This window comes from Pelodiscus sinensis, chromosome 5, assembly GCF_049634645.1.
Source record: "Pelodiscus sinensis isolate JC-2024 chromosome 5, ASM4963464v1, whole genome shotgun sequence".
In the NCBI taxonomy this organism is placed as follows: Eukaryota; Metazoa; Chordata; order Testudines; family Trionychidae; genus Pelodiscus; species Pelodiscus sinensis.
This window is the reverse complement of record NC_134715.1, coordinates 94,946,718-94,961,102: the sequence shown is the minus strand read 5'-3', so window position 1 is coordinate 94,961,102 and position 14,385 is coordinate 94,946,718. Positions and strand designations below refer to the sequence as shown.

Genomic DNA, 14,385 nt, shown 5'->3' with positions numbered 1-14,385 from the left:
CTACCACCAATTCCAGCAAGATCAAAACGTCAAAGGAACTAGTCCTGACTAACCATTTTTATATTTAAATGTATCCTTCACCTTAAAATGTTGTGGCAGTGTCTTCTTCAAAAATATAGTGAACCAAATCTTCAACTGCTGTAAAATAACATAGCTCCACTGACTTCTAACAACCTCCCTGACCCACACCAACTGGAGATTTCACCCAGCATTCTTAGCAGAAGATGGTAAAAAAGAGACATTTATAGAAAAGAAGACTTTAAGCGTTTTCATTTTATTTCAGACCAGATTTTGCCACCTTCAGTGGTAACTTACTTCATGAGAAGTCCAGAATCCAGAACAATATAAGTCATGATTCTTAATGTGTAGTTGCAGTCATGTCCAGGATTCATCCTTTAGTGCTGTACACAGTTGAGTTTATTTCCTAGCAGAATGAACCAAAAAGATCCTTTCAAAATTTATTATTACCCACTCAATGCTTCTTCATGGCCATTAACGATAACAAGTACAATGGGAAACATAAATAATCCAAAGGAAGAAGTATCAATGTTTCCAGCTGCATAGGACAGCATCGTTATCATGGGCAGGTGGCCAGCCTGATCTCTTGGCTCTACTCTAAAAAGTGAGAAGGTTATGTGGGTCAAGAATTTCAAAACCTATTGATTTTTTGTGCCTTAGTTTTATAGTGTCCAGTACTACCCAGCTTGATCAGAGGGTGAAGACAAGCACCATACCATCATCTGAAAATCAATCTCCTCCCCACTTTAGAAAACAGAGGCAACTATAAACACTAGTCACTTTTGGTAACTTTTGGGGTTAAGGTGGTAAGAAGAGTAACTGTTCTAACTGTTTACTTCTGGAAACCTCCTTTGATTACTTGGGGACATCCCTAAGGGTGTGTGAGGCTCAGCCTGTATGGGACCTGCTGGAGCAAGGGGTGCACTGGGTCTTCTGGAGGCACTGGGGCATGGGACATGCTGGTGGAGGAGATGGGGTTCCAGCTGCAGCTGAAGAGGCTTACCTAGAGCAAGGTATTCCCATTGGTGGTTGGAGGCTCCTGTTTGCTGGGTGAAACTGCTGCTCCCTGCCCAGCCTGGAGTGCACCTCCACATACCCTGGCCTCCACTTTCAAATAATGGTGGGGCTGGGTTGAGAGCATGGGATGGGGGGGGGGGGTAGCTATATGTGCAGCACCATACTGCCAGAACTGCCATTGGTCCAGCAGGAACCCAAGATCAACGGGAGGAGGCAGGGACTGCATGATCCATGCACAGGTGCTATGGGGGAACCTATCTGTCTGTGTGACAGCGAGAAACACAGCTCCAGCCCCACCGAGCTCACAACCTTCTCCTTCCCCCACACCATTCTACCAAGCCAAATGGTCTGAATTCCAGGGGGAAGCAGAACAAGACACATTATGCTGCCTTGTGCTTACTGGCTGCCTCTGCCTGCTCTGCTCAAGGCAGGGAGCTGCTGCCTTCACCGCATCTGACATTGTGCAGTCAAAGCGTGGGGCTCCCCACAGTGCAGAGCCCAGAGCAGTCACCTCAATTTGCCTTATCCAGGGGATGGCTCTGAGATCACTTTATGGAAAGGATTTAGTCTCATTCTAATCCCGTCTAGACCCTCATTCTCATCACACATCCAGCCTGTGATTTAGCAAGGTTGATCATGGCCACTTGTAGAAACTTCCAAACTCATATCCTGTAGCAGTGGTGCTGGATGGTGCACCAATGCTTGCATCTCATCTACCCACACTTAGGAATGCTGTCAGTCTACAGCTGTGTAAACTACATGAGTTGAACTTCAGAAGTACTTGAATTTTTCCTAGATTGTCACCTGAAGGGTACCTGTAACTCACTTCAAAACATAGATTCTGTTATTTGAAGACCCAGGATTTTTCATTACTTGAGTTAGTACAAATATATCTGTAAGGCAAAACAGAGTTCAAACTAAAATGTCTCAGACATAGGGAATAACTTGAGTCTGTCCCCTACTAACAATGAGCCACATGACTTTAAACTCATCTCTCCCTGCCCCCCATACAGTACATAGTCTTCAAAGCCTAGACTAACTCAAAATAAAATAAACTGCAAGGTTTTTTCCCCTCTTATTCCTAGTACTTTGAACCATTTTATGCTTAACCAATAAATGTGTTAGAACTCTTTAAAGCATAAGCTTCTATCACACACATACAATGCAGAGCAGAGACTCAGGGCCTATACAAAACAGGGCTCAATTAAAACATCTATCCTATGTCACAGCAACCACAGCCACCAATTGAAGAGAGTATCCAAAAATTATCACCTCTGGGGAAAACAGGTAAGGTGGAAAGTAGTTTGTCCAAAAAGTTAAACCACTGAATTTACATGTCCATGAAACAATGTGCAGTATCTATAGAATCTAGATGTACACTCTTATGCTTTCTTCGTATGTCTGCAAAATTTATCTGGACACTTTTTATCGTGTATGTAGGCTTTTTTTCAGAACACTTGATTTCCCACTACTCTACTTGAAGTCCATAGGAGGCGGAGCTCAGCTTTTCTGAAAATCAGGCCCTTAAACTTCAAGTTTTGAATATAGGGATAGGCTAAGTGGAGCAAGTGGGGGGGGGGGGGGGGAGGGGGGTTGGGACTCTGAGTCTGTTCCCTGTGATCTGACAGTTCACTCCAGTTCAACAGAAACTATTTTATTCTTGTTCTTCCTTGACAAGTAGCCTTTCTGCTGAGGTCTCTGATCTAAATTAATGGTGCACAACCTTTTTTCCAACGCAACCCCTGGAAAAATTTTGGTTGAGAAAAGAAAAAAGAAAAAGTGGTCCCTTTAAATGCTGTTCCACTCGCCTGCTGCTCCCCCACCTCATGTACATCAAGCTGGTAAAAAAAATGGCGGTCCCCCCGCCCCCCAAAAGACAGCCACTGATCTACACGAAGTCAAAAATAAACCACATACCTGAGTAGCTGTGTTTCTCTGGCTCTGATAAACAGCATTTTAGTGTTATTGTCTGCAAGTTGTTAACTGTCTTACTATTAGTTTATATTTTGAGTCACATAAGCATAATAGCTAGTTTTGGAAGGTTTATATTATTTCTCTCAAGATCAGACTTTTGGTTTTCCACTGGGCTAAGGCACACTTCCACTTCTTGTGAATCAGTACAAATCAAGTGACCCGGTCAAAAGCAAATCTTGATATAAGTTTTGCTATATATTAGACAACAAGACTTACTTGGCATTGCTCAGGTCATTAACTCAATTTTTGTTTTTCTTCATTTACATTATTGCTCTGAGACGGGGCTGAGGATGGGGGGTTCAGTATGCAAGCTGCCCTCTCTCACTACACCAGCTTGGGGTCATGGGAGAAACATTGCTCTGTGGCTGCTGCAGCATGTCCCTTGGCTGGCACAAGTCCAGGTTCAGCTGGCCCCTGAGCTTCCCAGCTAGAGCGAGGAATGCAGCAAACTGTGTACTTTTCACTCATTCCATGACAAAGAAGAACAAGCAGCATACAAAATCAGGGGAGGGGCTTCAGCCTTCCTGCCCTCTCTAAAGACACCTGGGAGGGGGAGGCTCAGAGATAGGGTAGTACCAGATGGCAGGGGCGGCAGGCTTGTATAATTATTGGTGGTGCCCAGAATGGGCCTAGTCCCCCTCCCCGCCCGCCCCCCCCCCGGCTGCCCACCCGTCCTGTAAGCCAATATATTAAATAATTTAAAAATGAACTGGAAACTGTAAGTGTTTAACAGTTTCCCTTTATTGCACAATATCATTTTCGTAAGAAAAATTATTTAACTAAGAATATCAACGTTATTAATACTCTTTTGAATATGGAAACAACCAATCACTCTTTGATCAATAATCCTTGGTGGCTTGCATTTTCTCGGGAGTCTCTGCTGTCCTGACTCGGACATTGCCCTCAGCCCTCCTGAGACTTGCCCCCCTCCACTAGCCCTTCTCCTCCAGTAGCCCCACTCTGATCATGTGAGCTACCCCTCCTCATCCCCTCTCTTAAAACCTCCCTCTACACACCTGCCCTGCCTCTCTCCTCTGCTGCTGGTCCCTCCCCTGCAGGTGTCTGCCCTTCTGCTTCACCCCCAGAATCCCCTGGCTCCTGCACCTTCCCTTACCCCTGCACCCTCCTGGTGCCCCCCCTTCCTCACTACCCCTGCCTCTTTTTCCCTCTTTTTCCCTGATACCCACCCCTCACCACCCTCTACCCCCATTCCCCTCATGCTCCTGTGCCCTCACACATGACTTACTCCATCCCTGCCTTCCTCATGCCACCCCTTCTTTTAAGCCTTCTCCCAGCACCTCCTCCTTCCCCCTCTAGCTCCCAATGCCCTTACCCTCTCCTCTCCCAACATCACCCTGTCCCCCCTCCCACTGACACCTCCCCTCCTGCTCTTTTCCTCAAGTCTCCATTTGGCCACCTGGCATTTGTCTCTCCTCTACCCTGTCCCTTGGTACCTTTCCCTTTCCTCTCCTGACCTGCCCCACTCCCCTCAGCACAAGCCCCTTCCTCTCCCACCCTTTACCCCTATTTTTCCCCCTCCCCATCTCCCCCTCTCCTCCCCACCCAAATTTCTTCCTTCTGGTTTGCAGCGCTGGAGTCTGTGATCGGGCCCCAGCTGCTTCCGGAGCTCCAGAACACTTGCTGGGCCTGGAGCTGGGTCACAGGGTGCAACTCTGGGCCGCACGGTTTTAAAGTCCTGGGCCATGACGTCACACCACACCCAGGCATCTCCCCTCTCAGCTGTTGCGTGGCATTCCAGCATGCCACGCGTGCATTCCCTCCACCCCACAGTGCCCCCCGTCGGGAAATTTAAATTGCAGGGCTGCGGCGCCCCATCATAATCTCCCTCCTTCTCTAGAAGCCGCCAGCTGGCCCTTCAGTCCTTCAGAAGATGAGATCTGCTCCAGGCAGGGCCGGGGGAGAGACCCAGCTCCAAATATTGGTGGAGCAGGGCCCCCGGCTCTGAATATTCCTGGAGCATGGGCACCATGAGCCCATATAACTTGCCACCTATGCCAAATAGGGGAAGTTTCCCATACAAATCAGGGAAGGGGGCTTCAGCCCCTCCCCCCAACCTCTTTAAAGATACCTGGGAGGGGGGAGGCTGAGGACTTGGCCAGTACTGGGTGGGGGAGATGCCCCCAGCCAGTCCCTTTTACCTGCCTGGTGATTCTGTCTCTTTTCTGTTTGATTTTATGAGAAGTAATTCCATTCCAGGTACATCCCATTTTCCTGGCACAACCAATCTTTACCTTGCTTTAAGTTATGATAACAGGAAGCAGTATTCTGAATTTGGTAGTCCTAACTTTTACCATTTAGGAGGCATTCTTGAACAGACAGACAGCTGAATATATGGACAGACAGACACCCAGGAAGACAAACTCTCACAAATATATAGGTTAACTACATTCATATGAATATGAACCTTTCCAAATTACAGAGCCTTAGTATCCTGTTCATACATACCATTTTCTAGATGCAGGTTTTCAGTAAAAGCCAAACCATCCCAAATGGTCTGCAGTTAGGCAGGTAAAAGAGAAAGGAAAAGACACTGTTACAACACAAGTAATTAATAGCCATAGAGCTTTATTTTAACCTTTGTAATGATTTCTCATGTCCCAGATCAATGAGTGTGTCGATGAGAAAACATGGAGAGAATCTCAGTGAATCCTTGAAATTATTGGGTTACAGAAACAAAGAAGAGGAATGGATTGTGCATAATGAGGTTATTGTGCGGAATGTACGGAATGGACTTGTATCATTTGAAGTAGATGAGTGTTTAGAAAGGTAACATAAATAACTGAATTAAATTATTTGGGTAAAAGATTCGTATCCAAACAAATTGATGAATGGGATCTTACTACAGTTGAGAAATCATTCACTACAAATTATTTTATTTGCCAAAGTTAGGCTCTACTAGTCTGTTAATGTTTCATGAGATGCTGATGACTTTCTTAGATTTGTTATGAATAATTATGCCAAAATGTAAATTTTGGTAAATCATTTTTCATCTGCATATTGTATATTTGACATTTGAAATTTGAGTTATAGTAATTAATTCTGAGTGGATATTGTGTTTCTGCTCCTTGATTGGAAGAGCGTAACTCTGAGTTTTAAGATTTGAATATTGATATATAGTCTCCAGTATTCACTGAAAATTCTGTTTATGTAAAGATTCCTGTCAACAAACTTCGTTTGATAGATCATGCCTGAGAACCAAAACAACATGAGTCTAACCACAGTTGATGAAAATACATTTAAACATTTGAAAATCAATTTGTGATTTGTTTTTCCCACATGACTTCATACATATTGAGTTCTTCAGTCTTCATGCTTGATAGACCCCTACTCATGTCTAAGAGTTCAGCACAAATAAGGGAGTTCAGCACAAATAAGGATTGTGATCTCAAAACCTTGAAAATTAGAATATTGTGTGGAACTGGGAAGTATTTGGGAGCATGCTGAAAGTGCAGATTACTATGCACAAATTCAGCAATTACCTCTGATTTTCACTATAATTTATTACTGTATAATCTGAAAGAAAAATATATGGTTTTATAATATGCCCTAACACTGAACACCTAACATTTAAGTTTCATAAAAGTGGCAGTAAATTGTGTTTATTACACATGTCAAATATCCAGATTTACATCTGGGTCTGTTAGAGGGGCTTATCTTATCTTGCATTATTAGAACATAAGAATAGCTATGCTGAGTCAGACCAAAGGTCCATCTAGCCCAGTATCCTTCTGCCAACAGTGGCCAATACCAGATGCCCCAGAGGGAGGGATCACAACAGGTAATCCTCATATGATCCCTCCCCTGTCACCCACCTCCAGAGAAACAGAGGCTAGGGACACCATTCCTTATCCATCCTGGCTAATAGCTATTGATGGACCTAAACTCCATGAATCTATCTAGCTCTTTTTTGAACCCTGTTAAAATTCTAGCCTTCACAGCATCCTCTGGCAAGGAGTTCCACAGGCTGAATGTCTCATAGACTCATAGACTTTAAGGTCAGAAGAGACCATTATGATCATCTAGTCTGACCCCCTGCACAATGCAGGCCACAGAATCTCACCCACCCCCTCCTAGGATGACCCGCTGTAGTCTCCCCTTTAAGCAGTTGCTTATCCACCTCTCAACTTTCATATTAATCCCTATCTTTTCCAATTTAACCAATAATTCCCCATGTGGTACTGTATCAAATGCCTTACTAAAGTCAAGGTAGATTAGATCCACTGCATTTCCTTTATTTCAGACTGTGTGCTGAGTGAAGAAAAACTTCCTTTTGTTTGTTTTAAACCTGCTACCTATTAATTTCATTTGGTGACCCCTAGTTCTTATATTGTGGGAATAAGTAAATAACTTTTCCTTATTCACTTTTTCCATACCAGTCATGATTTTATAGACCTCTATCATATCCCCCCTTAGTCTGCTCTTTTCTAAGATGAAAAGTCCAAGTCTTTTCAATCTCTCTTCATATGGAACCCGTCTGAACCTCTAATTTTTGTTGCCCTTTTCTGAACCTTTTCCAGTGCCAATATATCTTTTTTGAGATGAGGCGACCACATCTGTACTCAGTATTCAAGATGTGGGCGTACCATGGTTTTATGTAGAGGCAATAAGATATTTTCTGGTTTATTCTCTATCACTTTTTAAATTGCTCCTAACATTCTATTTGCTTTTTTGACTGCTGCTGCACACTGAGTGGATGTTTCAGAGAACTATCCACAATAACTCCAAGATCTCTCTCTTGAGCAGTTGTAACCAAATTAGTCTACATCATATTGTATTTATAGTTAGGATTATTTTTTCCAATGTGAATTACTTTAGATTTCTCAATATTAAATTTCATTTGCCATTTTGTTGACCAATCACTTAGTTTGGTGAGATCTTTTTGAAGCTCTTCACATTCTGCTTTGGTCTGAACTATCTTGAGCACTTTGGTATGATCTGTAAATTTTGCCACCTCACTGTTTACCCCTTTCTCTATATCATTTATAAATAGGTTAAATAGGATGGGTCCCAGGACAGATCCCCTGGGGAACCCCACTTGGAAAATTTGCCATTTATTCCTACCTTTTGTTTCCTGACTTTTAACCAGTTATCAATCCATTAAAGGACCTTCCCTCTTGTCCCATGCGAACTTACTTTACTTAAGAGCCTTTGGTGAGGGACCTCGTCAAAAGCTTTCCGGAGTTTTGTTCCATTAAGCTAATATTCTAAACTAGCCAATTAGCCCATCGTAAGATGGGATATTCAGGTCTCTCCTCCACGTCAGTCTTCTCTCCTGAGCCTCTGGTCTCTCACTCTGTGTCTCTTTCTCTCTCCCTCCTCCTCCTACTGTTTCTCTCTCTCAGCTCTCCTCCTCCTTCTGCCTCTCTCCATCTCTCTCTTTCTCTTTTCCCCCTCCTGCCTCTCATTCTCTCTCCACTCTCCTCTGTCTCCGTTGGGGATGCATGCTCATCCAGGCCCTGCCCCCTGGCCGTGCACATCACCGTCCCGCCCCCCTTCGCCTCCCGCCATGGTGCTCGGCTGAGAGTGCTGAATGGGGACTGCAGTGCCCAAACGGCCACTTGCGCCACTTGCTCCCCTGCGGCAGCCCGGCTGAGCAGCGCAGAAGTCAGCTAAGAGCCACGGTGTGAGGCGAAGGACGTGACTCAGGCAACAGCGCTGCCCAGAAGGAACAGCCAGCATTTTAGCGTTACAGAGTCACAGACACTGGGCTACTATATATATGATGATTCTAGAAGCGAAAAGCTTTGTAAATATGTCAAGAAGAAAAATGGGGAAAAACATCAGTCCCCTATAGATTGACTCATATTTGATCTGACCACTGAGGGTTTATTCTAATAGTCTGTGTAACATTGGTCAGCATCATTAGTTGGTATTTCAGATGGAGGTATAATCTTACTATTACAACCAAGACCATTTAGCTATTCAACACTGTATTGTATGCCAAGAAGCATGAGTAATTCATATACATATCTAGCCATTCTTATTTTGTTTTAACTCAATAATATTTTCTGGCAATGAAATGTAAAAGGTACACAGCACAAAAGACATTTCATTTTCCCTTTAAATATATTACTAATAGCCCCAGTTCTTCTCTCATTAGAATCAATGGAATTTTTGTTGAAAGTCAGGGAGACTTAGGATAAGTGCCAAACTCACAATTGAAAATATTATGTATGGCCTTACTTTGAGAAAAATTATGTACAACATGGGACTCTTTTCAATGAAGTTTTCAATCCCAAACAGCTTGACTTTTGGTCTGATATCCAGGAAACTAATCTGAGCATTTGTCTCCCACCATGAGGAAGAAAGCATGATAGAACGGTCATCAATTATCTGAACCATTGTATTATCTTGCTTGAGAAGTTGCAGAGGGTAAATAAAATGATTTATCATTCAATAAAGAATTAAGTGTCACCTGAGGGACTACATATTTTCTTCTCTCGTTTCTTCTTAACACAGCTTTATTGTCATTCGCCTTTCGTTTGCCATGGACGATACACATTTAGTTCTATTTATTCAGGCTCTGGAGGAAGCCATTCGCAGCACACTGGCTAATGTTGTGCTATATCGGAAAAAAGAAAACCCTCATAAAATAGTTGTTTTACTAGTTCCATCCAAAGAACTGAACCGGGAGTTGCAAAGCCTGCATGAGGAGGGGTACTTTGGTCCTCCAGAACCAACTCAACAGTTTCAACTAAGAGAAGGAGAGCAGATTCATTTTAGATTTAGTGGCAACATATTTGCTTCAGGTAAACTGGCCCTTTCTTGAATATAAGTGCAACCGATCAAGTGAATTACTATGATATGATGTAGAACTTGGTATTCCTTCCAGCTGCTGAAAATAGTGAGCTTGCATTTAAGTAATTATATGGAATGTCATGCTTCAGAGTTCTTATTCAACTGTTATATTTTGTAAAATTATAATTGGATAGGCAACCTCTCCACTCTGATTACATGAAAAGACATACATAGGGTGAAATCCTAGCCCACTGGAAGTTAATTGGTATTTTTTCAGTTACTTCAATAAGGCCAATATTTTACCCACACCGCTCTCTTTTCTACTAATCTCTTTTTATGGCTGTTTTAAGTACATCTCATTGTGGTCAAAGTGACTTAAAATTTTAAAAGGACAGATTCTGCTTATTTACATAAAAGTAAATCTGGAAAAACTTAATTGAATGTAGTGGATGATTTTACAGGTGGTCCTCTGAATTTATTAATGTGATGATGACATGCTGTTTAGAAATTTCACGAGTGCTTACAGTTGATCTAACTACTGTCATTAACTATTACAGTGTAAAAATCCATTCACTGCAGTGGGAGCAGAGGTAGCAAGAGGCCATCTAGAAAATCCTATGCAAATATTTGTGCTCTTCTTTGCCAGGTTTTGCAATTAATCATGAGTATGCAATTTATCACCTTGAGATGTGACATTGTACACATTACATAAATTCTTCCAAAGGGGAACCATACCATAAAAACCAGTATGAAAAAAATAGTAGTCTGCAGGTTCTCAAATATATTGCATAGTTATAAAAAATGTGAATGAAATGTTAAAGATGCAGAGTTAAGTACTGTACTCAAAAAAACAGGAAATGTGAAATTTATGCAACTCCTCCCCCTTCCTACAGTCATAATAATACAAGGTTTACTTAGGCTTTGTCTACATTAGCAATTGAGCAACAAAGCTTTTGTCATTCACAGATGCTTTAAAAAAAACCTGAGGGACAAAAACTCAGCAGAGGCAAGTGCTAGTGTAAACAGTTTTGGTTAGCAGGAGTGCTCTTTTTCTGACAAAGCAAATGCAGCTGGGATGGGGAGGAGCATAGAAATATTTTGTTGGCTTAAGCTTCAACAGTGTTTACACTGCCCAGCTTTTAGTGACACGGCCTTTCAAGACGTTGTTGTCCCTAAAAGCTTGTTCAGACAAAGCCTAACATGATAATATACATCTCAAGCAGCTGGGTTAAAAGTTCATTAAACTGATGAATCTAAAGGTCTCTCTTCATTCAGTTAAAATAAACGTAAGAAACAATAGCAATCTCAAAGAGAAGCATCTAAGTCTACACAGAAATTTGGGCTATGTAGGTAGAGAACTCTTCTGTCTATTGTTTGGGAAAGAGTATGTGTGACAGAGCAGGAAGCAGGAGGGCGACCTGGAAGGAGACTGAGCAACAATTTCTAAGACAACCTTGGGAAAAAAAGTATACCAAGAAAGCATCTGTGGGGAAAGGTGAAAGAGTTTGCACCAGTGTGCAAAGATATAGTTGCCTGGGTTTGGGGTTTTTTTTTGTATTCCTCTTGTGTTCAAGACAAAAAAGGACAACATTTATCCTTTGTAAATAAGCAATATACAGGCAGTCCCCGAGTTACGCGGATCCGACTTATGTCGGATCCGCAGTTACGAACGGGGTTTGCTGCCCGTCTCCCTGGTCTGCTGGTTTCCAGCAGACCAGGGAGACGGGCAGCAAAGCCATGGAGCACGCCGGCAGCAGGACAGCCGCGGCGTGTCTGGGCTGTCCCGCTGCCCCCGTGCTCCGCGGCTTTGCTCCGGACGCCTGTGGTACAGCAGCTGGGGCGCTGCCGGTTGGTCTCGTAGCGCCGCTCTGGGCGCTACTGAACCAACCTGGCAGCACCCCATCTGCTCTGCCCCAGGCGTCCTGATTCAGCCACTGCTGGTCAGTTTCAGCAGCAGCTGAATCAGGACGCCTGGGGCAGAGCAGCTTGGGTGCTGCTGGGTTGCTCCAGTAGCGCCGAGGAGCGGCGCTACTGGAGCAACCCAGCAGCACCCAAGCTGCTCTGCCCCAGGTGTCCCCAAGTCAGCCGCTGCTGAAACTGACCAGCGCTGACTACAGGAAGCCCGAGGCAGAGTTGCTCTGCCCCGGGCTTCCTGGAATCAGCCGCTGATCAGTTTCAGCAGCAGCTGATTTGGGGACGCCTGGGGTTCTTAAGTTGAATCTGTATGTAAGAACTGGTGTCCAGATTCAGCCTGTTGAAACTGATCAGCGGCTGATTCCAGGAAGCCCAGGGCAGAGCAACTCTGCCTCGGGCTTCCTGTAGTCAGCCGCTGGTCAGTTTCAGCAGCGGCTGAATCTGGATGCCAGTTCCGACTTACATACAGATTCAACTTAAGAACAAACCTACAGTCCCTATCTTGTACGTAACCGGGGGACTGCCTGTAGTGTCAAAGGCACCCAATTCCATCATCAATCTCTCTCCCAACTGGAACAGCCTGAAGGGTGTTGAACTTTGACCAGCTAATCTGGTAAAAAATATAATATTTGACACAATAGCACAGATTATTTCCTAGAGCCTCATATATGATATTTTCCTTTTGTCGTACTAATTTCATTGTCAACATGGACTTTCATTTCTTTCTCTCCGTGGTTTGTAATTCACTCATTTTGTCATCTCCATGTGCATTTCTTTTCAACCAGCAGTACAACTCTTTTCAGAGGAACTTTGAGGCAGCTAACTGCAAATATAATGTAAATGTTAACTTAAATGGCCAGGAAAATGTAATTGTTGTTCTGTGTTTCATACCTAGGTCCCAGTCCTAAAAACAATTATATTAGTACAATTGTATAAGTCCTATTGACTTATCATGCTCCCCAAAAGATTATGTTCATATACTGTAGAACCCCACATTAAAACTCAGTATAAGAAATACATCTTTTTATATTGCATACAGATGATGGGAAGAATTTTGGAAAAGCCTACAGGCTTATTTTTCATTCACAAAGAAAGCCCAGACTGGAGCTCCAACTCAAAGAAGTGGATGAATTTGGTAACTACAGCTCACCTCATTACAAGGGAACTGCAGTCTTTTACAAAATGACCAAAGAAACAATAGCCAAGAACTGGAATCAACCCCTTCAGCCTGATGACTATCAGCACATGTCACCTTTATGCAAGTTAGCTCTAACCTTACCAAAAGTAAGTTCCACAACTGCTTACTATTTGAAGTGTCTCTCTTTCAGACATTTTTATGAGATTGATAGACCTTTTGTCTGTAGGATCCTAACTTGCTTTATAAAACTACAGTCAAACACATAAATGACCCATCTACAAAGTGTCACTACCAATGAGGTGGAACATAATATTTTACCTTGCACAGTACCACATGTTAACTTGGGACTGGAAATAAAGCATCTAATTGTGGGGAGAACGTAAGTCCCCAGCTGAAGTTTATCCTCTGCAATTCATCCCTCTGCTCTCTAAAACACATTATGGGAAAGATACAAGTGGTCAGCATTGAATGTTTCTATTAAATATATAGGATCGTGCCTTTAAAGCAGAGACCAGCGTTGGGAAGGGGGCAAAACCACAGTTTCCGGGGGAGCCCAGAGAAGAATTAGATAATTCATTTTACTTAACTATCCATAGATTATACCATCATTTTTTGGATAGGAACATTCCATCCCCTTGCATGCCTAGTAAGTCTCTGTAACTTTGCCATGTGTGTTATTGCCTTGTTTCCATCTCTAAGACATGAATAAGATTTTCATCTTCTCTTACTTTGACTGTTGAACTCTCACTTTGAGGCCTCCTTAGGACCCAAATCTCCAGATTCTAAAGATACAAAGTACTGCCAGTTAACCTCTGCTAACAAGATTGTATCATCTTCTTCCTCAAACATCTCTACTCCATCTCCCATTTTATTACAGAGCTCTTCTGCTTGTTTTTAAAATCCTCCCCCTATTTGCTGCAAGACCAGGGGCGGATATAGGGCAGGGCGAACGGGGCAGCTGCCCCGGGCCCTGCGCTTCAGAAAGCCCCACGCATGCGCCCTGGTGCCGCTGCACATGCGCATGGCGTCACTGCGCATGTGCCGTGGCAAAGGGGAGGGCCCTGAGGAATTATGCTGCCCAGGGCCCCGCAAAATGGTCATCTGCCCCTGTGCAAGACCCCAAGAACCATGTTGTAAACTGCTATAGCTCCATCAAAGTCAAGGCCAATTTATATCAATGGTTAATGTGTCCATTTCCCATTGTATGCCTCCCACTTTTATAACAGTAGTCTCCAGCCATTGGCCTTTATATAGTTTTGCTCTCTTGTTATGAGTCCTTTTTCTGCAAATCTGAAATAGCTTTCCTTGATCTTGTTTCTCCATTATCATACTCTTTATTTCTCTCTTCCTCTGCTATTTTTTGCTAACTAAAGGTTGAATTATTAAGTTGTGTACATTTTTCACCAGGATATATTTTATTTTAGTGAAATATAATGCAAAATTCTGTTTCAAGCCACTATACTCCTTCACTATTCTGGTTTGGTTTTGTTTATTGACTTTTCAGCAGAAAGTTAGCCTTCCTTCAGGGCTATCTACAACAGTTATATGTGCCACTCTCCTGGACA

At 43.1% G+C, this 14,385-nt stretch overlaps 1 protein-coding gene across 2 annotated transcripts in view; it reads left to right on the top strand.

Moving 5' to 3' along the window:
- Window positions 1-14,385, top strand: part of DTHD1 (death domain containing 1) — a 126,576-nt gene that overhangs the window by 84,295 nt on the left and 27,896 nt on the right. For both annotated transcript variants that reach the window (XM_025187575.2, XM_006128751.3), the window contains exons 6-8: window positions 5,632-5,796; window positions 9,490-9,779; window positions 12,722-12,966. In XM_025187575.2, coding sequence (XP_025043360.2) covers window positions 5,632-5,796; window positions 9,490-9,779; window positions 12,722-12,966 — 700 coding nt within the window. The remainder of the gene's footprint in view (window positions 1-5,631; window positions 5,797-9,489; window positions 9,780-12,721; window positions 12,967-14,385) is intronic.